The sequence below is a fragment of the Symsagittifera roscoffensis genome, chromosome 4 (assembly GCF_963678635.1).
Source record: "Symsagittifera roscoffensis chromosome 4, txSymRosc1.1, whole genome shotgun sequence".
Taxonomy (NCBI): Eukaryota; Metazoa; Xenacoelomorpha; order Acoela; family Convolutidae; genus Symsagittifera; species Symsagittifera roscoffensis.
This window is the reverse complement of record NC_087065.1, coordinates 1,727,408-1,754,288: the sequence shown is the minus strand read 5'-3', so window position 1 is coordinate 1,754,288 and position 26,881 is coordinate 1,727,408. Positions and strand designations below refer to the sequence as shown.

At 37.6% G+C, this 26,881-nt stretch overlaps 1 protein-coding gene across 1 annotated transcript; it reads right to left on the bottom strand.

The window, feature by feature from the left end:
• Positions 1-18,289: 18,289 nt before the first annotated feature.
• Positions 18,290-20,368, bottom strand: LOC134843853 (CCR4-NOT transcription complex subunit 4-like). The gene has a single exon (XM_063860163.1). It carries the CDS (start codon positions 20,318-20,320, stop codon positions 18,347-18,349), a length of 1,974 nt encoding a protein of 657 aa, XP_063716233.1. The 5' UTR covers positions 20,321-20,368; the 3' UTR covers positions 18,290-18,346.
• Positions 20,369-26,881: the final 6,513 nt, after the last annotated feature.

The window sequence follows — 26,881 nt, the reverse complement described above, 5'->3', positions numbered from 1 at the left end:
ATTCATAAATGCATGAATGTTTAAAATTACATGTGTGGCTATAAGAGCATTTTATAACTATTTCCTGAAAACAAAATCCTGAAAACAAAACCAACCATTTTTCAAGATCTACATAAAAAACTTCAATACGTTCAGTAGTCTTAAAAATTGGAGAACATTTTTTTTCATTTTGAAATTCAAAGCAAATCAAGCGCCTATTTGTACTAATTGAACTCTTGTACTTTTATTAATGGCAAGCGGAAACAGCCTTTCATTTAGTAAATTAAATTGAACTGATCTTAAATACAATTTAAAATAAATAGATTGGAGGGTGAGGTTGTTAAACAATTACAAAAAAATACACGAATTAATTATTACGATGCCAAACTCGTTTTTTATAAGAGCGAATAATTGTGTTAGCTCGCTTTTGGAATCCACAGACACATGTATTAAGCGCTAGCGTTTTTTATAGCTGGAATAAATAAAGCGCGAATCCAAATGTTTGAAGCTGGAATCCAAATTACAAAATATTTGTTGTTACGGAATACAGCGACGAAGTTCGCTTAGCGTTCAATCATTTTTCTTTCAAAATTTTTTCCAACGATCGTATGTGGAATCCAATTCGATTTTTGCCGGAAAAAAAAAAAGAGACAAAGTTGGTCGAATCCAAACCATCACAAAAGTATCATAAAAGCGCAGTTAACTCAATCCTTCTAAATTTAATAGTTGCGATTTAAGCTTCTACAAAACGGTTAACTTACAGCTAACTTGGTCGAAGAAACTAGATAATCAAAACAAAAAACGAAAGAAATCCCTTGCTTAACACAAGAGAAATTGATAACTATTAAATTAAATTTGCCAGGACAGTATGATATACCTAAGTTTTTTAGACTAAATCGCTAAGTCTCAGCAAAATTTCAAAATATTTCAATTTTCAATCTGTTGCCATACCGTAAAGTTATGGGTTTTTGGGTTTCCCGTTTGAACAGGTCCTGCCAGATTCGAACCCAGGACCTTTGCCGTCCCAGGCGTATTTGTTAACTTCAGACCAAGCGTACCGGAGATGGAAAAAGTTTGAATTCATTGTGAACTTAACCTAAATTTACCATTTCTAATTTTGACCATTCTGTGAACAAGTTATTTACGGGGAAAAATTCCAGCACCCCGATGCAATAACCATGAAGTAACATAAATCTTAAAAAAAGGGAATTCTTCGGAGGAAAAAAGTCTGAAAAATTTCAAAGAATAATTTTTCATTTGCAAATTAAAATCTTCTCTTGAAACTTACGGTCGTTCATATTTTTTTGCGTCGTTTCCACTTTCATGATTGCATTTTCACTTTGGTCCATTTTCCAACAGAATTTTGAATTGAACTCGAAAAAAAATCAGTAGTAAAAACGCAAAAAAAATTTTGCGGTATTTTTTGTGACCAACTTGAATACTCTCTGAAAAAACGTCTTCATTTCGTTAATTGCGACTTAACCAATCTTTTCTTGGTGCCCGTTTGTTTCCTTTTGTGAATTTATAGGGCATTTTTTTTCGTTTATGTGTATGTCCTCACAAGATCGAGTAATGTGTGTATTGAAAAGTGGTGGCTGACCCGTGCCGAGTTCTGTAGGGACTTAGTGGCCCGTGAGATGATCTGCTGGCACTCCGTTTATCCTTGGTTGGAATCTGGACGTCGTACGGCTCCATGTCTTCCACAACAATGCCTACTCGATTGCTGGTTGCATCAATAATATACTGAAGGCCAAAGTAATCCAAATTGAAACAAGTAATCCAAATTGAGCCATTTTTGAGCCACTCATAATAGCAATTTAGACACGTTTTGCATATGTCGATATCAGTTTATATAAGTTTTACTGCACGCAGCTTTTAATTTAAATTAACGTAGAATCTAAACTCTAATTATCGGGTCTTAAATTACACTGGGAAAATAGAAATGCAACAGTACAACTTAAAAAAAAAGACTAACATTCTTTAACCTTGTTTGCATGTGGCTTATAATAGTTTTGCCCTCAGATGGCTATCCACCCGACATTTATATCTGAGCCAACTAAGAAAAAAGCTATAATTAGCCCAAAATGGATCTCAGTTAGGCTATGATTTCAAACTTAGTTTTTGGTTACTTTTTTACTTAGAAAAAGTAACCTAAAACATTTTTTGCTACTAATATTAGCAGGCTAGGAACAAAATTCTCATTTGATTTAAGTTTTGAATGTCTTTAAGCAGATTTAAGTTTTTTTGTTATTACTTAAGTTTTTCCAAGTACTTTTTTTCGAAATGGACGAAGACTTCCGCTTGTTCCCAAAATTTGAAAGCGTCTGCGCAATTTTCTTCTCAACTTCACATCCAAACATTTTAGGTGCCGTTAGAATAACCTACACGAGCGGACAAGTATCCAAGACAAAATTAAACGCAAGTTTACCATTTTACTCTCTAAAATGCCTAATTTCAAAGACCATTTTTGACCAAATTTAATAAAATTTTTACCAAAACTTTTACATCGACCGACTTCAAATGATCTGAATTATCATCTATAAAAGTCTCAATTTATGATTTGAAACACTTACTAGTTTTTTCCGGGTCTGAAAATGCCAGTTTTCATCATCTGCAATAAATTTTCAAAACGTGTGAAATCGTAAACAGCCGAGTTTATTTTGAAGTTGACACCCTGAACAATTTAATAATATTGCTTAGAATATTTCACATCGCATGAATAATTTTTTTCCTCTGATCTTTCGAGAAAGAGTTCACTCCGATGCAAAACTTAGTGCAGATGGTGAAAACTCGCATTTTGAGACCCGGATTACAGTGTTAAGTCTTTCAAACCAAATATTGATAGTTTCATAGGGGGTATCTTTGATCATTTGATCTTGGTCTATGTCAAGGTATTGCTGAAAATCTTAAAGTAAATGTTGTACAAAATGGACATTAAAAAGACAATTTAGAGTAAAAACGTTAATTTGCGCTTACTAGTGTAAAAATTTAAGCAAAATTTTTTTTTACAGAGATCAAGAGCAAATACTCTATGATTACATCTATGAAAAAAATCAGAGGATGGTTCCAAGTACTTGCCAGTTTTTTTCTTGGTCTGAAAAGGCCACTTTCCACGATCTGCAGTAAGTTTTCCCAAAAGGCGTGAAATTGTAAGAAACAGCGGAGTTTCCAAAAATTGTGAAATTAGACAGACAATCCCAACTTTCATGCTAAGAATAACTTCTTTACCAAGCTTATTCGATTAAAAATTCACACCGGTGAATGGTGAAAACTGTCATTTTGCGACCAATAAAAACTAGAAAGTACTTAAAACACCTTATGATTTATTTCATAGAGGTTAGCTTCGATCATTCCCTCTAGATCGCGATAAATGTTAGTTCGTCGGGCGCTGAATTTGTACATTTGACAACAAATGAGCTGATCTGCACTATATGAAAGTATCAATGTTTGTCTTCGAGGACTTACCAGTTTATTCCGCATTTGAAAACGCCAGTTTTCATCATCTGCAGTAAGCTTTCCCAGTGGTATCAAAAACTTTCAAAATATATATATCACGCTTTCTTTCTCGCTTGTTTGTTCTAAATACATGAAAAAAAGATTCGCCTTGACTAAAAAATTGTTAACTTCTCGAAATCAAGCATTGATACTTTCATAGAGGGCACCTAAGCTCGTGTTATAAGTCGATTCAAAATGGTTTCTGAAAATTTGAAATTTTTTTGGGTAAAAACTTCTGTTTAATTTCGTCCACTAGTATATTTCAAACTGAAATTTTTTGGGTAAAAACCTTTTTTTGTTCAAATTTTTTCCACTAGTGTAGATCAAAAATGATATTTTCTGACCATAAATTTCGGGGTCAATTTTTTGAAAACGGGGTCAGCTTATTTAATTCTTGTATGCTTAAGCTGAGATCAGTTGCTTTCGACTGATGCAAAGCGGATTTGTAAATGCCAAGCATGAGTGCTACAAAACACCTAAATAATGTTTTATTAAATAAGACTTATGATTCCAATAACTTTTGCCCTTCAGCATAAAACAATACATATTTGATCTCATGACTTCTGGATAACTTGCTTTTCACTGATTATGATTAAGTTTACGAATAACGTTTCTCATAGCTGAGCATTAAATCACTCTTCCGCACTCGATTTTATTCTCACTTTTAATAGTGCAAGAATGATGAAAATAGACCGAATACAATAGTTCTGTGCAATAAACAATGACGCTTGTTACGAACATTGTTTAAAACATCTTCGGCAACATTTAGTAAGGTTTCCTTGACTTAATCACACGCATGGTGTTAATGACTGCAGACTCGGAGACATAAAAAAACTTATCGAAAAGGCTGGTGACTATGATAAAACATTCTGTCTCTATTCTGAGATCAGAACTGCTTCAGAGAAAAATGCATTTCTAAAACAGGCAGATTTTTCTAGCAAGGTTGTCGCGAAACTACTTCGGACAGAGTCAAAAAGAAGAATTCAAAAAAGTAGATAATTTGTTGATATTTTCCCAATTGCTTTTCGACCATTATTAATTTCCGTATTCTTGCTTTCAGCCTCAGGGCCACATTCGGTTTGATTTGTTTCAACAAAATTAACATTACACGCCTGACCTACAGATAACTTTCATGCGGCAATAAATGCGCTGTACTTGAGCGGATGTAGCTCATGCTGTTTACATAACGCCGAAAAAATACACTAGTACTGAAATGATAAAATGCGATTAAAAAAACAAGTTACCTCGCAATATAACACAAACTCTGCTGTTCTCACAAACAACAGGTTTAAACCATACCTAAAACAGAATCCTAATAAAAATAAACTAGCGTATACCGCACCTCCGGTGCTTCGAATTTTCAACAACTCAAAAAACTATTCTTTGAGTGTACTCTGACAGCACCCAATTACAGGGTTCGTAATTTAAAATTTTGCAAAGTTTTTCATTCAAGTTTTTTATACAACTTTTGAAGAACCATAAAATTTTGTGAAGTTTTATGAAAATTCTTCGAAAAATTTAAAATGAACTAAGAAACGTCACACCTGGGAAATTGAAAGCCATTGAACAGTCGCATTTGGATGCAAGACTTGCAACTCCTAAGAGTAACTTCAAATTTGTCAAATTTTTCATTCGATTTCTTAATTTAAATTTCGAAAAACCATAAAAATTTGTGATATTTTTTTTATATCTAAGTTTATAATGAATTAAGAAACGTCACATCTGGGAAACTGAAAGCAATTGGGCAGTCGCATTTGGACGCAAGACTTGCAACTCCTGAGAGTACCCTTACAGTACCCAAGTACAACGTTATGAAATTCAGATTTTGAAAAACTTCACCGTAAGTTTTCTGAGAGGTATTTTTTCGAAAAGCAGAAAAAATTCACATTTCGAAAACGACCGAAATTTGAGCAGTGTTTTTTGATGGCAATAATCGCAATCTTTGAAAGTACACAATTACAGGTTTGGGACTTTCACTTCCACGAATTATTTTGTAATTTGAGTTTTCTGAAAATTTCCAAAAAAATCACAAAAATCGTCTTATCTCTTAAACAAAAATGATTTGGGCATTTTAAATTGGGGGCCGAATTTGCAACCCTTGTGATAACTCTGGCAGCTCCCCAACTACAGGTTAGGAATTTCAAACTTAGAAAAAAAAATTCTTTTTCATGAAAAATTTTTTGAAAAAATCACAAAAAACGTCATATCTCGAAAACTACAAGGATTTGAGAAGTGACAATTGGAGACAAGATTCGCAACCCCTGGGAGCACCCTAACAAAACCCAACTACAGGGCGAGCATTTCAAAAATTGAAAAACTTTTTTAAATTAAACTTTCTAGAAATTTTTTGAAAAACCTCGAAAATTGCCTATCTCGTTAACTAAGAGGATTTGGTTATTCATATATGGAGGCCAGAATCGCAAAACCTGGGAAAACTCTGACAATATCCTACTATTGGGTAGCTAATTTCAGACTTGATTGAATAAACACTGAATTTAAACTGAAAAATCGAAAAAAACTTTAACCATTGCAATATACGATATAGCTTAAACGTGAAAAAATTCATTTGTTAAACATGCAAAAATATTACGTTGAAAAAGCTTAAACATGGCGAGATAGTGAAGCCCGCATTTAAAAAAATAATAGATAATAAATAAAAGATAGATAAAAGATGAAAGTTGAAAAATTAGGCGACAGGTAGACAGACATAATCAAATTAATTTAAAAAGCAGGTATACAGACAGACAGACTTAATTTGGCCTCGAAAAAAATACTGAAAAATTAATGACCTTGCGAAAAACTAATTGAGAATTTTTCTGAAGCAATGCAATATTTGATATAGCTCAAACATGAAAAAATTGTTTCGTTAAACATGCAAAATTTTTATGCTTAAACATGGGAGATAGCTGTCACTCGCATTTAAATATAGTATAGATAGATAGATAGATTTCTCGCAATATTACATAAGCTCTTAAAAAACAGGCCTAATCCATATCTAAAAAAAACCCTGTTTACTAAAGAAAAACTCAATTTTGAAGTTTCAAAGAAAAAAAATGCGCTGAACGCTCTTTGAATTTCTAAAACAATTTAAAATCGACATTTTTTGATAAAACAAACCCAATTTGAGAAAACTGTATCAAAAAGTAAAATTTAATTCGCTGGGAAGTCTGCATGTTAAACTTAACTTTCGGAACCATAAGTTAATCACGTTTTGGTGACTTCTCACTCTGGTGTTCTATAGAAGAGATGCCTTCCTTTTATTAAAGAACTGAACCTAAAAAGAAACCAAAAGTCGAACCGCAAAAATTCAAATTTGGCGGTGAAAAATTTTTAAAACTTTTTCTCTAAAAAAACAAACAAAACAATCATCAAGGACTATACAAGAGTATTTACTAGGTTCATGACTCTTAATATATAAATAGGATACTCGAGACAGGTTTATAAACTCAGAAGAAAAATCTCCGATAATTATAGGGCTTGAAAAGCTACTCTCCACAAAAGAAGTGGCTACACTAGATTGAGATCCTGCAATTGGAATTGAGATTGAAGTTCTTTGAATTTTTAGAACAATTTATATTCAGCACTTTTGATAAGATCAAACCAATTCGAAAAAACTGGAAGATAGGTTAAAAAAATATATTTCGCTGGGAAATGTTTAAACTTAAAATGACTTTCGCAACCAGCTGTTGATCACGTTTTTGGTGACTTTTCACTTCTGGTGTTCGATAGAGAAGATTGCCTTCCTTTTAATAAAGAAAATGAACTGAATTTAAAAAGAAACCAAGAGTCAAACCGCGAAAAAAATAAATTTGACAGTGAACAATTTTCAAGATTTTTCCTTTGACAGTTTCAATATTTTTCCTTTGACAAATGAAATCTCTTAACTTACAAACGAAATCTCTGACAAAAAGAAGGCTTGAAAAGCTAGTCTTTATAAAAAAAAGAGGCTGAACAAGATAGATCCTGCAAATGATATTGAGACTGTTCTGGTTACGAGCAATGAGACTGTCTTTGTGACGCTTGTTACGAACAGAAGTTAAAACATCTTGAGCAACATTTAGTCGGATAATTTTAACCCAATCACACGCCGTTCCTCCGCACTTGGTCTTCATTACTGCAGCATCGGAGATAAAAATAACTTGTAAATAAAGCTGTTGACAGAAAATTTATTCTGTCTTTAGATTGGGATCAGAACTGATTCTGAGCAAAAAGCATTTCTTTAAGAGGAACATTTTCAGCACGGTTGTCGCAAAATACTTCAGACAGAAGTCATTTAGACAATTTCAAAATTAAGCAGATAATTTGTTGATATTTTCCATTGTTTTTCGACCATTATTAATTTTCGTATTCTTGCTTTCAACCTCAGGGCCACATGCGGTTTGATTTGTTTCAACAATATTAACCTTAAACGCCTAGCCTACAGATGAATTTCATGCTCTCATAAATGCGCTGTACTTGATCAGATGTAGCCCATGCTGTTTATAAAACGCTGAAAATTTACTCTAAAACTGAAAGGAAAAAATTCGGTGAGAAAAAAAACTTCGAAATATTACACAAACTCTGCTGGTCTTAAAAAACAGGCTTAATCCATATCTAAAACAGCACCCTGATAAAAGGGAATGTAGACAGTAGACAGTGGGAAAAGAGTCAATGAACAGAAGTAAACAGAAAACCATAGTGACTTGTTTTCTAAAAGAACTCAATATTAGAATTTCAAAGAAAACAAATGCGCTGAACGCTCTTTGAATTTCTAGAACAATTTAAAATCGATATTTTTTAATAAAACAAACCCAATTTGAAAGAACTGAATAAAAAAAAAAAATTTAATTCGCTGGGAAGTCTGCATGTTAAACTTAACTTTCGGAACCATAAGTTAATCACGTTTTTGGTGACTTTTCACTTCTGGTGTTCGATAGAGAAGATTGCCTTCCTTTTAATAAAGAAAATGAACTGAATTTAAAAAGAAACCAAGAGTTAAACCGCGAAAAAAATAAATTTGACCGTGAACAATTTTCAAGATTTTTTCTTTGACAGTTTCAATATTTTTCCTTTGACAAATGAAATCTCTTAACTTACAAATGAAATCTCTGACAAAAAGAAGGCTTGAAAAGCTAGTCTTTATAAAAAAAGAGGCTGAACAAGATAGATCCTGCAAATGATATTGAGACTGTTCTGGTTACGAGCAATGAGACTGTCTTTGTGACGCTTGTTACGAACAGAGTTTAAAACATCTTGAGCAACATTTAGTCGGATAAATTTAACCCAATCACACGCCGTTCCTCCGCACTTGGTCTTCATTACTGCAGCATCGGATATAAAAATAACTTGTAAATAAAGCTGTTGACAGAAAATTTATTCTGTCTTTAGATTGGGATCAGAACTGATTCTGAGCAAAAAGCATTTCTTTAAGAGGAACATTTTCAGCACGGTTGTCGCAAAATACTTCAGACAGAAGTCATTTAGACAATTTCAAAATTAAGCAGATAATTTGTTGATATTTTCCACATTGTTTTTCGACCATTATTAATTTTCGTATTCTTGCTTTCAACCTCAGGGCCACGTGCGGTTTGATTTGTTTCAACAATATTAACCTTAAACGCCTAACCAACAGATGAATTTCATGCTCTCATAAATGCGCTGTACTTGATCAGATGTAGCCCATGCTGTTTATAAAACGCCGAAAATTTACTCTAAAACTGAAAGGAAAAAGTTCGGTGAGAAAAAAAACTTCGAAATATTACACAAACTCTGATGGTCTTAAAAAACAGGCTTAATCCATATCTAAAACAGCACCCTGATAAAAGGGAATGTAGACAGTAGACAGTGGGAAAAGAGTCAATGAACAGAAGTAAACAGAAAACCATAGTGACTTGTTTTCTAAAAAAACTCAATATTAGAATTTCAAAGGAAACAAATGCGCTGAACGCTCTTTGAATTTCTAGAACAATTTAAAATCGATATTTTTTAATAAAACAAACCCAATTTGAAAGAACTGAATCAAAAAAAAAAATTTAATTCGCTGGGAAGTCTGCATGTTAAACTTAACTTTCGGAACCATAAGTTAATCACGTTTTTGGTGACTTTTCACTTCTGGTGTTCGATAGAGAAGATTGCCTTCCTTTTAATAAAGAAAATGAACTGAATTTAAAAAGAAACCAAGAGTTAAACCGCGAAAAAAATAAATTTGACCGTGAACAATTTTCAAGATTTTTTCTTTGACAGTTTCAATATTTTTCCTTTGACAAATGAAATCTCTTAACTTACAAATGAAATCTCTGACAAAAAGAAGGCTTGAAAAGCTAGTCTTTATAAAAAAAGAGGCTGAACAAGATAGATCCTGCAAATGATATTGAGACTGTTCTGGTTACGAGCAATGAGACTGTCTTTGTGACGCTTGTTACGAACAGAGTTTAAAACATCTTGAGCAACATTTAGTCGGATAAATTTAACCCAATCACACGCCGTTCCTCCGCACTTGGTCTTCATTACTGCAGCATCGGATATAAAAATAACTTGTAAATAAAGCTGTTGACAGAAAATTTATTCTGTCTTTAGATTGGGATCAGAACTGATTCTGAGCAAAAAGCATTTCTTTAAGAGGAACATTTTCAGCACGGTTGTCGCAAAATACTTCAGACAGAAGTCATTTAGACAATTTCAAAATTAAGCAGATAATTTGTTGATATTTTCCACATTGTTTTTCGACCATTATTAATTTTCGTATTCTTGCTTTCAACCTCAGGGCCACATGCGGTTTGATTTGTTTCAACAATATTAACCTTAAACGCCTAACCAACAGATGAATTTCATGCTCTCATAAATGCGCTGTACTTGATCAGATGTAGCCCATGCTGTTTATAAAACGCCGAAAATTTACTCTAAAACTGAAAGGAAAAAGTTCGGTGAGAAAAAAAACTTCGAAATATTACACAAACTCTGATGGTCTTAAAAAACAGGCTTAATCCATATATAAAACAGCACCCTGATAAAAGGGAATGTAGACAGTAGACAGTGGGAAAAGAGTCAATGAACAGAAGTAAACAGAAAACCATAGTGACTTGTTTTCTAAAAAAACTCAATATTAGAATTTCAAAGAAAACAAATGCGCTGAACGCTCTTTGAATTTCGAGAACAATTTAAAATCGACATTTTTTAATAAAACAAACCCAATTTGAGAGAACTGAATCAAAAAAAAATTTAATTCGCTGGGAAGTCTGCATGTTAAACTTAACTTTCGGAACCATAAGTTAATCACGTTTTGGTGACTTCTCACTCTGGTGTTCTATAGAAGAGATGCCTTCCTTTTATTAAAGAACTGAACCTAAAAAGAAACCAAAAATCGAACCGCAAAAAATCAAATTTGGCCGTGAAAAATTTTTAAAACTTTCTTTCAAAAAAAACAAATAAAACAATCATCAAGGACTATACAAGAGTATTTACTAGGTTCATGACTCTTAATATATAAATAGGATACTCGAGACAGGTTTATAAACTCAGAAGAAAAATCTCCGATAATTATAGGTCTTGAAAAGCTACTCACCACAAAATAAGTGGCTACACTAGATTGAGATCCTGCAATTGGAATTGAGATTGAAGCTCTTTGAATTTTTAGAACAATTTATATTCAGCACTTTTTGATAAGATCAAACCAATTCGAAAAAACTGGAATATAGGTTAAAAAATTTTTTTATTTCGCTGGGAAATGTTTAAACTTAAAATGACTTTCGCAACCAGCTGTTGATCACGTTTTTGGTGACTTTTCACTTCTGGTGTTCGATAGAGGAGATTGCCTTCCTTTTAATAAAGAAAATGAACTAACCAAGAGTCAAACCGCGAAAAAATAAATTTGACGGTGAACAATTTTCAAGATTTTTCCTTTGACAGTTTCAATATTTTTCCTTTGACAAATGAAATCACTTAACTTACAAATGAAATCTCTGACAAAAAGAAAACTTGAAAAGCTAGTCTTTATAAAAAAAAGAGGCTGAACAAGATAGATCCTGCAAATGGAATTGAGACTGTTCTGGTTACGAGCAATGAGACTGTCTTTGTGACGCTTGTTACGAACAGAGTTTAAAACATCTTGAGCAACATTTGGTCAGATATTTTTAACCCAATCACACGCCGGTCCGCCGCACTTGGTCTTCATTACTGCAGCATCGGAGATAAAAATAACTTGTAAATAAAGCTGTTGACTGAAAATATATTCTGTCTTTAGATTGGGATCAGAACTGATTCTGAGCAAAATGCATTTCTTTAAGAGGAACATTTTCAGCACGGTTGTCGCAAAATACTTCAGACAGAAGTCATTTAGACAATTTCAAAATTAAGCAGATAATTTGTTCATATTTTCCACATTGTTTTTCGACCATTATTAATTTTCGTATTCTTGCTTTCAACCTCAGGGCCACATTCGGTTTGATTTGTTTCAACAATATTAACATTGAACGCCTAACCTACAGATGAATTTCATGCGCTCATAAATGCGCTGTACTTGATCAGATGTAGCCAATGCTGTTTATATAACGCCGAAAATTTACACTAAAACTGAAAGGAAAAAATTCGGTGAGAAAAAAAACTTCGAAATATTACACAAACTCTGCTGGTCTTAAAAAACAGGCTTATTCCATATCTAAAACAGCACCCTGATAAAAGGGAATGTAGACAGTGGGAAAAGAGTCAAAGAACAGAAGTAAACAGAAAAACCATAGTGACTTGTTTTCTAAAAAACTCAATATTAGAATTTCAAAGAAAACAAATGCGCTGAACGCTCTTTGAATTTCTAGAACAATTTATAATCGACATTTTTTGACAAAACAAACCCAATTTGAGAAAACTGGATCAAAAAGTAAAATTTAATTCGCTGGGAAGTCTGCATGTTAAACTTAACTTTCGGAACCATAAGTTAATCACATTTTGGTGACTTCTCACTCTGGTGTTCTATAGAAGAGATGCCTTCCTTTTATTAAAGAACTGAACCCAAAAAAGAAATCAAAAGTCGAAGCGCGAAAAATCGAATTTGACCAGGGGCGTCCGCCCCCCCCCCTCCCCTTAGGGATTCGACCCCCTGCCTTTGATACTTTTTCAGAAATCCATTTTTGGCCGACCGACCCTAAAATTTTTCTAAAGGCGCCTTTGGCGCCAATATATACTAACTTTGAGGGGGAGCGCGCGCCAAAAAAAACGCGATTTTTTTGTCAAAATTTTTCAAAAAGTGCCCAAAAACACCTCTTTTGACTGTTTTTTTAAAAATTTGCCTGCGGCGCATAAAATTTACCCCCAAATAAGGGGCAAAACAGTGCTTTGGGAGAGCTCGAAAAATCAATTTGGTCGACCAAAAAAAAAAAAGGTCGTCAAAATTTTGGAAATTTTTTTGAAAATCCGCCCCCCCTCGAGAAAATACTTGATCCGCCCCTGAATTTGACCGTGAACAATTTTTAAAACTTTTTCTTTAAGAAAAAACAAAAAAAAACAATCATCAAGAACAATATAAGAGTATTTACTAGGTTCATGACTCTTAATATATAAATAGGAGACTCGCGAAGAAAAATCTTCGATAAAAATAGGGCTTGAAAAGGTACTCTTATCAAAAGAAGAGGCTGAACTAGATCGAGATCGTGCGATTCGAATTGAGAATTTCTAGAACAAATTATAACCTGTACTTTTTGATAAAATTCACCCAATTTGAGAAAACTGGATCAAGGGGTAAAATTTTGATTTCACTGGGAACGTCTTTAGTGAGCTTTCACTTTTGCTGTTAGATAATGGAGCTTGCCTTCCTTTTAATAATGGAAATGAACTGAACCTAAAAAGAAATCAATAGTCAAACCGCGAAAAACCAAATTTGAGAGTGAATAATAAAAAGGAGACTCGAGACAGGCTTTTAAACTTACAAATGAAATCTCTAATAGTTATAGAGCTTGAAAAGCTATTCCTAATGAAAAATAAAGTGGCTGAACTAGATAGAGATCCTGCAATTGGAATTGAGGCTGTTCTTCGGTGAATTTGTGCATTTAACTGCATAATGCAAGAAAAACTGAATGTATTGGAAACTACGCGCCTAAGCAATCATCGGGTAACAGCCAAATTAGCCGCCGTCTTCTCATAGTCCCCGCTTACATAATTGCACCGCATCTTGCCAACTATGACTACCTTCACGACTATCCGAAAATATCTGCTGTAAATGCGTCACCTGAAGTATTTGGAAAAAGTAGCTAAAAAGTGGTTATAATTACAATGTAGCTTTTGCTAGCTTTTCACATTTGCTGCCATTAATACCAGCCGAACTATTGAAAGAATCAATTTTAATGAAACAAAACAATTACGCGGTATTTCTTAATTTAATTTAATATAGCATACGATACTCGCAATCACGGAACTTTCAACGAAAAAATAGTTACATAAAAAAAAAGAAAAAACTTGTACAGCGACCGGCTATCATTGTTTATCTATGCACTTTTTCTGTTGAATCTAAATTCAACTTTTGTGTAGAAAAAATAACACTTTTAGGCCTAGGACGAGGGTTAAATGTTTTCCATGTCATTGGGCTAAAATTGTTGGTTGAAAAGTCAAACTTTTCAGAAAAAATAGACATAACAAATACTCAATCCTTCCGTTGTCAGTTGGAATAAAAATTAGTTCGCAACCTATCATCATCACAACAAAGCCTAACTCAAACTTTTAGCCTAATTGTTGTGATAAACTTATTAAATAACTTAAGATAGTATAATGAAATGCGAATAACCTTTAATTTATCCTGACCGACCCCTCCTGTGTGTTACCCAAGTATCTTGTAATCGGGATCGAGAACAGAGATCAAACAACAATCCCACCGGTGGAGTCCGATTATATCTGATGTTATTTGCTGTTTACATCCTACTTGGTTCTCTCTCATATACAGGACACTTAGCCTGGTGGTTAGTACGTGGGCCTGACGTGCCATAGGTCCGGGGTTCGTATCACTGAGACATCCCTCGGATTATTCCTTGAATTTCTTCCGCGAACAAAAAAAAGTATTCGTTATTTCCTTTTGCTTTATATTCGGTTACCACACCTTCTGGTTTAATTGATATTCTTCAATCGGTTTGAAAAGTTAACTGAATACCTGCTTAAATTAGCCTTGTACTCGGTTGATTAACATCTGATTGATGCCTTTCTCACTTACTTCAGAATTACCTGTCCTTACGAGAGCGCCAACTTGTTGTGGCATTTGTTGGGAGCGGGATTCAACCTCAGTTCTTACTGAGTGCTTTGTTTGCTCGCTGAAAGCTGTACATCTGTCTTGTGTGGGTGTATCAATGAATACCTCGTCTATTTATGGTACGGTACGATCACATGGGTATGTCCCGAATGCCACGAAACTGGCAAACCCGAGAGGAAGACAGACAAAATGGCGGATCAATTATGTTCAATCGAAAAGAAACCGAATCTATCGACACACTGAGGAAACTTGTGAAGGATCTCAGCGATAACACGTCTACACAAGTACAACAATAACCGATCAACTTGACGTATGCATCACTGCTTGCTGGAAACGCTGGATCTGGACAGCCGCCGAACAAGGAGCCATTCGCAGGTTGCGACATGGCAGCACAACTTCTATGAACAGAGGCAGCGAAGAGACTGAGAGAAGATGACTACAGCAAACAAAGAATAGCCAACAGAGAATCTGGTCTCATGAATGGAACGAAGAAAAATGATGGTTCGAGTACTCTGTTCGGTGTACCGAAGCCACCATCACCACCACCTAGATGGAATATCTTTGCTACACGCTTTGCTCTCTCTGCTTCTCCTGAGGACTTGATCGAATATTGCTCCAATCAAGGGGCAAAGCCGGTTGAAGTTCGCGTGGTGTCCGAACCAGAATCAAAGGTGAAATTTTTCCGCTGTCTTTTTGAAAACACGATGAAGGACAAAATCCAAAGTGCTGATTTTTGGCCAGAAAATGATCTCATAAAAACCTTTCGGTTAAATGATGAAGCTAGAGAATAGTTGAAAAACTACCTTTCCCGTTTGCAGGCCCAGAAGAATATAAGTTCATCAGCTGTTCCCGCGAGGATAAACGAGGGGGCGGTGTCGGAATACTTCACAAACAGTCAGTTGATGTCAAGCTCCTTGAGAGCATGACAAATGATAATTGGGAGTACTTGGTCATGTCTCTTCAAACGACCTCGCTACTTTTAATACTTGTGTATCGTCCCTCCTGCGACAAATTTTAGTGTCTTCGTTGAAGAATTCGCGGAAGTACTAGTCAAATATGCTTCGAATTTTACGAACATTTTATGCTTAGGAGACTTCAACTTCCTCGCCGAGCTTGAAGCGGATTCGAGAGCATCACGACTTTTCTCTGTTATTTCTGAAGCCGGCCTTGAACAGCACATACATGAACCAACTCATGTATCCGGTCATAGATTGGATTTGATTATTTCAACTTATACACCTGCGAATATTTTTGTTGATGATGAAATTGCAAGCGATCACAATTGCATTAATTTTAATTACCCCACGGATACTCAAACTTCAGTCTCAAATAAAACAGTTGTTTATAGGCAGTGCAAGAACATTACATTGGAAAGTATGAGCAATACATTCAACCTTCTGATCAACGAAAAAATGGCGTATGCCGGTAATTGCTGCGATTCATTTTGGACCTTTTTTACTTGTTTAAATGAAGTTGCCGACTTCTTGGCTCCCGAGAAAAAGGGCTTCTTTTCACAGCACACATGCCCCTACTTCGATGATGAACTGAGAACCGCAAAAAAGGAAAGAAGAAGAGCGGAGCGACAATATCGCAAATATTTTCCGAAACTAGCCTAGACGAGTTTCGCGCTAAGTCGATGGAAATGAACACTATGTTACTTGATAAACAAAAACTCTTTTTAGAAAAGCATGATGCAGAACTCAGACATCAAGAAAAAGTATCAAGCACTTGACATCCTTTGTGGCAAAAAAGCTTCTTTGCTACCCACCGGTTTCGATGAAAAGTCTCTGGCGAATACTTAAAACCAGTTTTTTGTGTCGAAAGTAGACAATCTTGTTGAAGGAAATCCTGCCACTTCAGTTCTTTTCAACCATCCAGTGCAAGAGCTTTAGCTTGATGTTTTACCAATCGTCTCAGACTTGGAAATATCAAAAGCTTTCGACGATGTCACAAACACGTCGTGTCCACTTCAGGCGGTACCAACGAAGCTTCTTAAGTCAATGAAATCAGTTCTCTAGCCGATACTGCTTTACCTATTCAACCTTTCTTTTACTTCTGGTACTTATCCGAAAGGTTTGAAAACTGGTACAGTCATCCCACTACTTAAGAAAACCAATGCTGACCCTGAAGTTTTAAGAATTATAGAACCATCACCAACATTCATTTTTTGCGAAAGTTTTGGAGAAGCTTGTGGCTAAGCGTTTCACAACTTTTTGGGAAAGTAACTATGCTTTCGATCCTTTTCAGTCTGCTTAGAGTCTTTCATTCAACAGAGACTGCGTTGTTGCCCATAACGAATGATGTCCTCTGTTCACTTGACAAGAAGAAGCCTGTGGTTCTTATCGCTCTCGACTTGAGTGCTGCCTTTGATACAGTGGAACTGTGTGACATACTCGAGAATAGGCTCGGAGTAAAAAAGAAAGCATTATCGTGGATCAAGTCGTACCTAAGTGACCGCACGCAACGTGTTTTTGTCAATGGCGTGTTTTCTGATTACATCAAACTGAAAGTAGGCGTTCCACAGGGTTCTGTACTCGGGCCGTTATTGTTCTCTATTTATCTCATTCCGTTGCGTGATATTCTGAATGAATTTGATGTTGACTATCACATTTACGCAGATGACAGTACACTTTATTTTACTATTGACAACGTTGAAGCGGGGACTATGAAAGCACAGCAAGTGGTATACAGAGCCTTATTTGCACTGGCTCCCAGTTGGAGCGCGTATAAAATTCAAAGTACTTATGTTCATGTATCGTATATTTAATGCGGACAGAGTTCCCAACTATCTGTCAGATCTATTTTACAAAGATTATTCTCATTCCTATAGAAGAAGTGGTTTTCTCAATTTTGTACAGCCTTTTATCAGAAATACATTCGGCAGTCGGATGTTTTCTTGCCATGCTGCTGTTTTATGGACAAGTTACCCACCAGTGTTAGTTGGATCGATTTCAAGAAACTTTTGAAAACTCAATTGTTCACCGACTATTTTTATACTTAGCCACCGTCCACTTTTGAGCTTTGTAAAACGTGGTTAAGAACTTTAATAATAATATAATAATAAAAATCTTCAAGTAAATTGCTGCATCAGCTAGAGCAGTAAGCATTTCCAAAAACAAAATCGCCAACTCACCCGACATAATGAAATGAAACACGAATCCGATAATATGAGACTGAGACTTTTCACTAGTGCTTCATTTAAAACTTACTAGTATTTAACTTGAACCAATTTGTAAACACCGCGCTGTGTTTGATGCTATAAAGTTTGTAGTTCCGATCCACTTGTAGCCAGACGAACAAAATACATAGTGTTAAAAAAGTTTTCTTTTTATGGTCTGATCTTTCAGTGCTATTCTTGTTCAAGGTTACACTTATTATTCGACCAACGGAAGACTCAGTGGTCATACTTTATGCCTGAACCCTATTTGTTCTTTTTCTTTCCTTTTTTGCAGCCTGCAGAATTTGCTGTGTTATTTTGGAAATTCGAATATTTCATTCTTTCAACATCATTGATAGCTTTTTTTCGCAAAAAGAATTTTGTTGAATAACTCATAAATGATCAAATCATTCTGCATCAATCACTCTGAGTAGCTGTCTGAACATAAAAGAGATGGATGTGGTAATCTTTTAACTTCTGAACTTTCGCAAACAAAATTTTTTATTTCCAATAATTTAGTTCATGTCTGATTTGAATCCTGGGGGTGCGGAGTGTGGCGATGTAGGAGCTGGGCAGTCTTTGGTGTTCCAGTTGGTGAACAACTGACGACTGTTCTTAGACAAACTTGTCTTTTTGTTTGGACCATTGAAGGCATCGGCAGGGTCCTGAGATTGAGGAGCTTCTACTGCACTCGGCTCATTGAACTGGCTTCCAGCTGATAACTGCTTCTGGTAGTTGTTATTTTCCCAATAACTTAAGTGATTATGCGACTTCCTCGTGGATATAATTGCTGGATCTTCTGAGCTGATGTTGTACTGATTCGATGTATTGTTGTTCCAGGCAGCATTTTGCCAAGTGTGGGGAGCCCCTGAATTAGGTGCCGAGGACATCTGGGGTCCATTGTGAATACTGTTCGGCAGAGCACTCTGGAAGTGGATGGTCACATTTGGAAGAAGTGCTCTCAACTGTTGCTGCTGATCGAATGGTTGCTGGTGCAATGCAGGACCCATTTGATGTTCAGCAGGCTGTGAATTTAACGAATGGAAACCATTGAAGCTGTGAGATAAACTATTCTGATTTGACGCACCATAAGGAACAGCTGTTGAGGGCGGAAACGATTCAGACAGGTTGACACAACTGAGAAGTCTTTCTTTTTGCATCAACTCTTCTAAACCTTTCTGACATTCTTCTATTGGGTCAAATTCTAGGTCATCGTCCGGTGCTCTGTTATCTAGAATATTTAGCAGCTGTGGTATCCCATTTTCGTACGGCTGATCGAACCTATGATTTGCTGATGTAGCAGGCTCGCTAAGGAATCTCCTAGCTGGATCTCCGTATGTTTCACCGGAAAACACTGCAGCTTCCCACGGCGTACCACTGCTTTGAGTCACGCATGTGAAAGGATCTGATTTCACCTCATGGGGTTTGAACTGATTGCCGCGGTCCAGAGATGACTCCAAATTAGAGAAAATTGAGAAACCCTGGGACGCTCCACTGGTCTCCTCGGGTTTAGTTTTACCGCTTATTTCGAGCGGCGAGTGAAGACTATTTTGATGATTTGCATCACCCCATGCGTTAGAGGGAGAGGGCGTTGTGCGATTAGATCCCCCATTCATTTGCGGCCCATTAATAGAACTTGGCGGCAATTCTGCATCTACTTTCAAGGGGTAAGGTGCATGCCCGTTCGCCTCCGATCTCAAAGTGAACACGGTCTTGTACCTGTCCATTTGTGCCTCCAAATTACCTTCAGCCTCCTTTCTATAAAACTCATCGTGCAATTCCTGTTCATACTCTTGATGCTTGCCTTGTTGCATGTCTTCCTTCGTGAAGCTGGCTCTTTCATCGCCTAGCTCATGCAGGTACATGCAATCTGGTTTGTTGCATGTCATTGCTTTTAAAAACTGACTACAGTATTTTGTCGTTCCGAGAGAAGCTTTTAGTGTTCTACCATCAATTTGTGTATTGTTCGTTTGCTGCACAGCTCGTAGCGCATCATCTGATTTATAGAAAGTGATGTACGCACTAGCGCTATGTCCAGTCGATCCAGCATAATTAGTGTTGTTGTTCACTACGCATTTATGAATTTTACCAAATCTTCCAAAGTACTCTGGTTTTTTAAGCATTTCACCATCCGCTATTCTAGATGACAACCCCACAACAAAAACTAAGCATTTTTGCACCACCCTTACAGCCGCTAGATGTTTTCGACTTTCCGCTACCTTTATTTTTCTCTCTGAAGCCTTATTTTTCTTATCTATTCGCATTGTTGTCAGCTGCTCTTTCGATAATGGCTGGAATTGCGCCGGCATTTCACTGTAAGGCTTTCTACACGCGGGGCAAAGGCCATTTTCGTCACTCTTAATTCTGTGCCAGCAGAAACGGCAAATCTGGTATTCACATGGACATGGATAAAAACTCTGATCGTCCAGCTCGAAAGCATCAAGACATAACGGGCATTCACCAAACGATTCAACTCTGTTATCGCCCATTCTTAGTTTTAAGTTCAAAACTGAAACTGAAATAGCATTAAAAGCGTCAGACATGTTATCTTGAATTACATAGACCGTTAAATATTGATTTGAAAATCGAGAAAATTGAAGTCGTAATTCGGGGGGACAGATCGTTTATCAGACCAATCTTTCAGCACAAAAATTAAAAATGAGTCTTTTAGCAGATCAAAACGTAATGAAGTGATGCATGATCAAAAAGACGCTCAGTCTGGGGTCAAGATTCCCCAATCAACAATCATCTCACGATTTGTCAAAACAACTATTAACTTCAAAAACACAATAGTCTAAACAGCGACAAAACAAATATTTACGCGCACAATGACCTTCGCGCCCAATGGAAGCGCAGCGGAGCAAGGGGTCGCTTATCGCCAACGCCGCGTTTGAAGATTGGTCTGCTTAAAAAACCGGTCTGCTTATATGCCTAGCACCGTAATTTGGGATACTGAATCCGATAATAGAAAATCACCATTTCCCACAGGGTACAAAAACATTTCTTACAAAACTATGCTACTTTCTGTGCACGCACCACGGAAAGATCCGAGCACAGCTATCACTGCAAATCTTTGAAATCATAAAAAAAAATCAATTTTCCCGAAAACAGTTTAAGCGTCCTATTTGGCAGATGATGAGGGATAAAGAGAGACACTAACATTAAAATCAAGAAAAAGTCTCTCGTTTTTTTTTCATTTTGAAAATCTAAAATAAAAGTATTACGGCGGAGCATTAAAGATTTAGAAGAAATAAGAGAAGCGAAATTGAATTTGCAAAATGTAGTGACTGACTTCAAAACCCTTTGAAGTGTGGCCCGAAAATCAGAACAACAATAGTTGCAGTAGAAACAACTACGAAGAAACAACGACAGATAGAATTGGAACTTGTCAGAAACCGCTCCGAGTTGTAACGATTGTGTCGCTACAATTGTTACTGAGCAATTCACATGAACGTTATTTCCCCGGATTCCAGAATCCGGAGTGGTCTCGGGCCCAAGACTCAAACTGTTTTTATATAAACTTTAAGCTTCCTGGTCATGTCCTGAATTGAATTTAATTAACATCCAGATTCATTTTCAGATTATGAGAAGCTAGGAGTTGAGGGAAAGGGTTGATCCATCTTCGATGGAGATGATGATTTTTATCTGCTGAACAAAAACAATAGTATTATAATAAATAGTAGTAGCCCTGTTTTTAGGAGTGACCTCGTGGTCTGGGGATACTGAGACACAGCCATGAGCTCACTAATTTTGCATGTATTTAAGTTAATCTGAGTGTTTTGACCGAAGCCGAGAGCAGTAACGTTTTTGTCGACTCGATGTTAGGAAGACCACCAAAAGAACTGGCTTTGGTAGAGACGGTGAAAAATATGTAGAGCTTTTTTTAGACGCTAGCCAAACTTTTTAGAACCTAACTTTATTTTCCGTCGATATGTATGTGCCAGTCGGTCATATTTGGAAGTTTGACCTTGAGAGGAGCAAAAAACACTTGATTTCGGAGTGAAATTTAATTTTTCAAAATTTCGAATGGAACCTGTCATGCACGATTTTCTCGCGAGAACTGAAAATCAGAAAAAGAAGTTAGAACAATATCAGAACAATTGAGTAACAATCGCGGGAAAGTTGCTAGAAAAATCGGTGGGAAATTGCTATTCGCAATTTCAAAAGCAATAATAACCTAGAGTAGAGCTGTCCCATCTGAAACAGAGACGAGAGCGTTCCCACGAGTTGGATTATTACGATTGGAATACTATTATTGACTGGACCAGAGTGAACCTTCGGTGGAAAGGTGGACAGCTAGAGTGTCCCAATGGTTCACGAGAACTTGCAGTCTAGAGTAAAAACTTGTTCTTGTTGTTAAAACTGACTGACATTAAACTCATTTTAGTTACTTTATTAATTCTTGAGTTGCTTACCGACTTATTTACTTCCTGGTTCTTGAGCGTGCTACGATGTGAGTACTTAATTTAAAATTCCTAGAGTGTGTTTTATAATTGTTATGTTGAGGTAAGGCGAGTTTTAGGTTGATCCATCTGAAATGGATCAAAGTTCCACTGTCTAATAAAAAGTAACTTAACGGATTGTTCCAACCCGGTTTTTAACGGCGTTCATGTATTTTGGGTATCTAGAGACCTAAGTATGGGGACGTTTCTAATTCTAGAGTGGGGGGATATTTTAGTAGTAGCCTTTAAGCTGTAACGGGTCGTAGTCTCATGTCACAAGCGAACCGAACTGGCTCCGACCGTTCTTGAGGTAGAAAAACACAAGAGATAGTGTCCCTGACCCTTGAGCCAGTGGTTATAGGGCCTATTTTTCTTAAGCCTCATGTGTGACTGCAGTAGACGAATGTTACATAGTGTTTTTATGGCGCTCCTGGGTGTTTACGACATCAAGACTACGGAGTCGAACCCACTTGAGACAGCTTCGGGCTGAATGCCCATTCTAGAGTACCGGCGGTACGGTTCGACAGGAACGTGCAAACCTTCCGGTTGTACCGTGATAGCTTTTTAAGAAAACTCGAGAAAATTTCCTGTTACGCTCTCCGAACGAGGCTTAGCTAACCGAGTAAAGGGGGGCAACTAGGGAGACAAAAACACGAGCAAAAAGACAAAAAGCAAAACAAAAACCAAAAAAGAATAGAAAAAGGAACAAAAACCATAAAACGAAAAAAGACAGTGACTTTGACACCAGATTAGTTGGATCAAACCTTTATATTAATTAAATAGTATACCCATACTGTTTTACAAGTTCGATCGTTTCGATCAACCTAGCAATTTAAACCAGTAAACTGAATAAAGTGCCCGAAGTGGGGCGTCGTCAAGGGTTTTCAGATAGCTTGGAACTTAGCTGGACCAATAGGAGACTTGACTGGAAGAGGTGACCAGCCGAGTGGGAAAGTGGTTCAGGGACACTTGAGCTGAACCAATAGGAGACTTCACTGGAAGAGGTGACCAGCCGAGTGGGAAAGTGGTTCAGGGACACTTGAGCTGAACCAATAGGAGACTGGACTGGAACAGGTGACCAGTCGAGTGGGAAAGCAGCCAAGAAGGATTTGGCAATTCTCGAGTTCTCAAGTTGGGCAGAACGGGTATCGTTAGAATCCACATTACATTATAGGAGATAAGTGTAAAATTGGATAAGCGAAATCCCCCAGTTTTGAGGAACGTTTTTACTTGAGCAGGCCTGGAAACAGGTCTACGGTTTTCTCTTGAGAGGTTTAGCACCCGGCGCTTAAAGTAATTTTTAGGCTTAAGAAGGGGGGCTAGAAAGGGGGGAGGTTAGAAGGGGGACTGGTTAAGTTAGAGGTTGGCGGTTGTAAATTGCAAAAAGGGGGAAATTAGAGTAACTAATTAGTCGACATCGTTGACTTAGTTACATTAGAAATTAACACGCGTTGGTAATATTAGGTGGAGATCCAAAATTCAACTCGAGTTAAGACTGGTACGCTGGTTGGTTTGGTAGGGGGGACCGGATATAAACAGCTTTTGTGAAACCCCATAAGATCACTAGTGGGGGGAGGAAAACGCGTGGCAATTAGGTACCAGACATTTTTTTCGACGAAAGGTAGACATTGGTCACCTTTGAATTTCAGGTGGGCTCATTTTTCTGTTTTTATTATTTTTCTTACTTAGATTTTTGTTGCATTTTAGTGAGGATTTGTGTTTGGTTTTATACGAACAGGTGATCACAAGATACCTGCGCACCTACATTGAAATAGAAACAACCAAAAAGAAGAGGGGGGTCAGCATTTGGCTTTTAAGAGAGGGTTTTTGGGAAAATTTTACTAGAGCTTGAGTGGTGGTACAAGGTACGGTGATTCAAGAAGACCCTACAACGAGGAAGACACTCCGTGACGAGTCTTGGGACAGTACCGAAGAAGTCTTGGGACAGAGCAGTCTTGGGACAGTGGTCTTGGGACAGGGTCTTGGGACAGTGGTCTTGGGACAGGGTCTTGGGACAGTGGTCTTGGGACAGGGTCTTGGGACAGTGGTCTTGGGACAGGGTCTTGGGACAGTGGTCTTGGGACGGGGTCTTGGGACAGTGGTCTTGGGACAAGGGTCTTGGGACAGGGTCTTGGGACAGGGTCTTGGGACAGTGGTCTTGGGACAGGGTCTTGGGACAGGGTCTTGGGACAGTGGTCTTGGGACAGGGTCTTGGGACAGTGGTCTTGGGACAGGGTCTTGGGACAGTGGTCTTGGGACAGTGGTCTTGGGACAAGGGTCTTGGGACACTAGTCTTGGGACACTAGCCTTGGGACACTGGTCTTGGGACACTGGTCTTGGGACAGTAGTCTTGGGACACTAGCCTTGGGACAGTAGTCTTGGGACACCAGCCTTGGGACACTGGTCTTGGGACACTACCCTTGGGACACTAGTCTTGGGACAGTAGTCTTGGGACACTAGCCTTGGGACACTAGTCTTGGGACACTAGCCTTGGGACACTGGTCTTGGGACACTACCCTTGGGACACTAGTCTTGGGACAGTAGTCTTGGGACAGTAGTCTTGGGACACTAGCCTTGGGACACTAGTCTTGGGACAGTAGTCTTGGTACAAGGGTCTTAGGACACTAGCGGAGAGTACTGTGATAGTGACGAATAGTCTTGGGACGGTATAAAAATTGAAGTAGAATCACAACAAGTGTGTCTTAAGACAGAATAAGACAAATCGAAATAGGTACGGTTAAGACCAAATTAAGGAAAGTTTTTCGGAGGTTTTAGAAAGAGAATTGGATAAGGTTTTTAACACGTTGTACAGAATTTGCTACCACAAAAAAATATTTTTTTTTATTCTTAGAATAGAATCGTGTATATAATAAAATTGTAAATAAAAGCAGTTGTAAATAGAAATAATGAGGCGGAGTAGGGTACCGGTGCTCGAAAAAAGGTCAAGTGGATCAAACACGAAATATAATTCATCACTGCGCGGAACGACATCAACGGGCCCAAAGATAACGAAGAAGAACTTTTCAGTTAACATGGTCAGCACAAGGAGTACAGCGGAGAACAGGGCGAAAGAGGGCACGGAAGGGGAGCGAGTAGAACCCACCATCGAGATTGATCTAGAGACACCCGATCAAAGTGTGGATGAAACAAGGAAGATGGCGACAGAGTCAACTCCAATGCCCAATGCAGAGGAACCGAACCAGAAACCCATAGAGTTCTCACCGATAGATGACGCGGAAGATGCAATAGGCAACACCGAAGAAACGGTGAAAGAAGACTCTCAAGTAAAGAGGACATCTTTTACGGAAAAATTGGGAATAATGTTCGGAATAAAAACGAAATAAAACGTGACTGAAGAACCAAAAGCAGAAAGAGCACGAACATTTGGGACAGTGAGTACGAAGACCTCAGAAGCCAATCCAAGAGAGGAACAAGCTAAAGCAGAGGCTACGGCCGAAGAGAGACCGACGGCTGACCATGAAGAGACTACCATTGAGCTGGGTGACTTGTTGGCGAAATTAAATCAGATTGACAAAAGACTTAAGCACAGTGAAGAAGACAGAGAGGTGATAAAAAAGGAGATAAGATACAACAAGCACGAGTATCTAGACAGTTATTTTAACCTAGCTAAGGCAACAGATGAGAGACTCAAGGAAATGTCAGATAAGGTAGAAGCCACCAATGAAGAACGAGAAAAGAACATCAAAACAGACATGCAACAGTTGAAGAACCGATATGATGATGTCAACAGCCAATTAGGAAGCCTGGAAAGGAGAATGGACACAATGAGCAAGAGTCAGGCCGAGAGTTCGTGTGCAATACAGGCGAAGTTGGATGCAATCTTGAGAGGTTCTACTCCACAAGAAAGACCGGCAGCGGATCGTACGCAAGGCACCAGAGTTGACTTTGCAGAACCACAAAGGAACAAACGACAATCGACACCGTTGCCCTTAACCAGGGATGCGATAAGCATAGCACCAACAGCTGCGAAAACAATAATGAAGAATGGAACGTCGAATACAACGACTGCTCTGGGAGATTCAACAGCTAACAGCAACACAGGACCGGATGCTATGACATGGGCCAGTACTTGGGAGATGATGAACAGGACTCTAGAGGCCTTCGCCACGAGGAACACTGACTCGAGCGACAGGAGAGAGGGAAAATCAAGAAAGACATTCAAGAAGCCAAAAGAATTCAAAGACGACTCCGATGGATGCATTGACACTTGGGTGGAAGTGATGAGATTACATCTAGAACAAGATAACTTGAGTGACGAAAGACAAGCATGTACAGCCATACTGAGCAACTTGGAAGGAACGGCATTAAAATGCGTGGTCGCAAAGAAGGAGGAAGAACGCGACACCGCGGACAAGATCTTCGAGATATTGCTGAATCGATTCGGGTCAGGCATCTCTAGAGATAAATTATGAGAAAGCGGCGACGGAAGCAATTGCCAAAGTGAAACAAGATCTGGCTGCGAAAGAAATAGAGCAACGACTAAAGTTGGAGATCGAAAGACAGAATTTTAACGAAGCATTAACCGGATCGAACTCAATACCAGAGGCTAGAACGGGCTCAATGAAGACCGGGAATTGTAACACCGTG

Excerpts from the sequence above, each read along its gene's own strand:
- LOC134843853 (XM_063860163.1), bottom strand. The coding sequence starts at position 20,320 with ATGGGCGATAACAGAGTTGAATCGTTTGGTGAATGCCCGTTATGTCTT.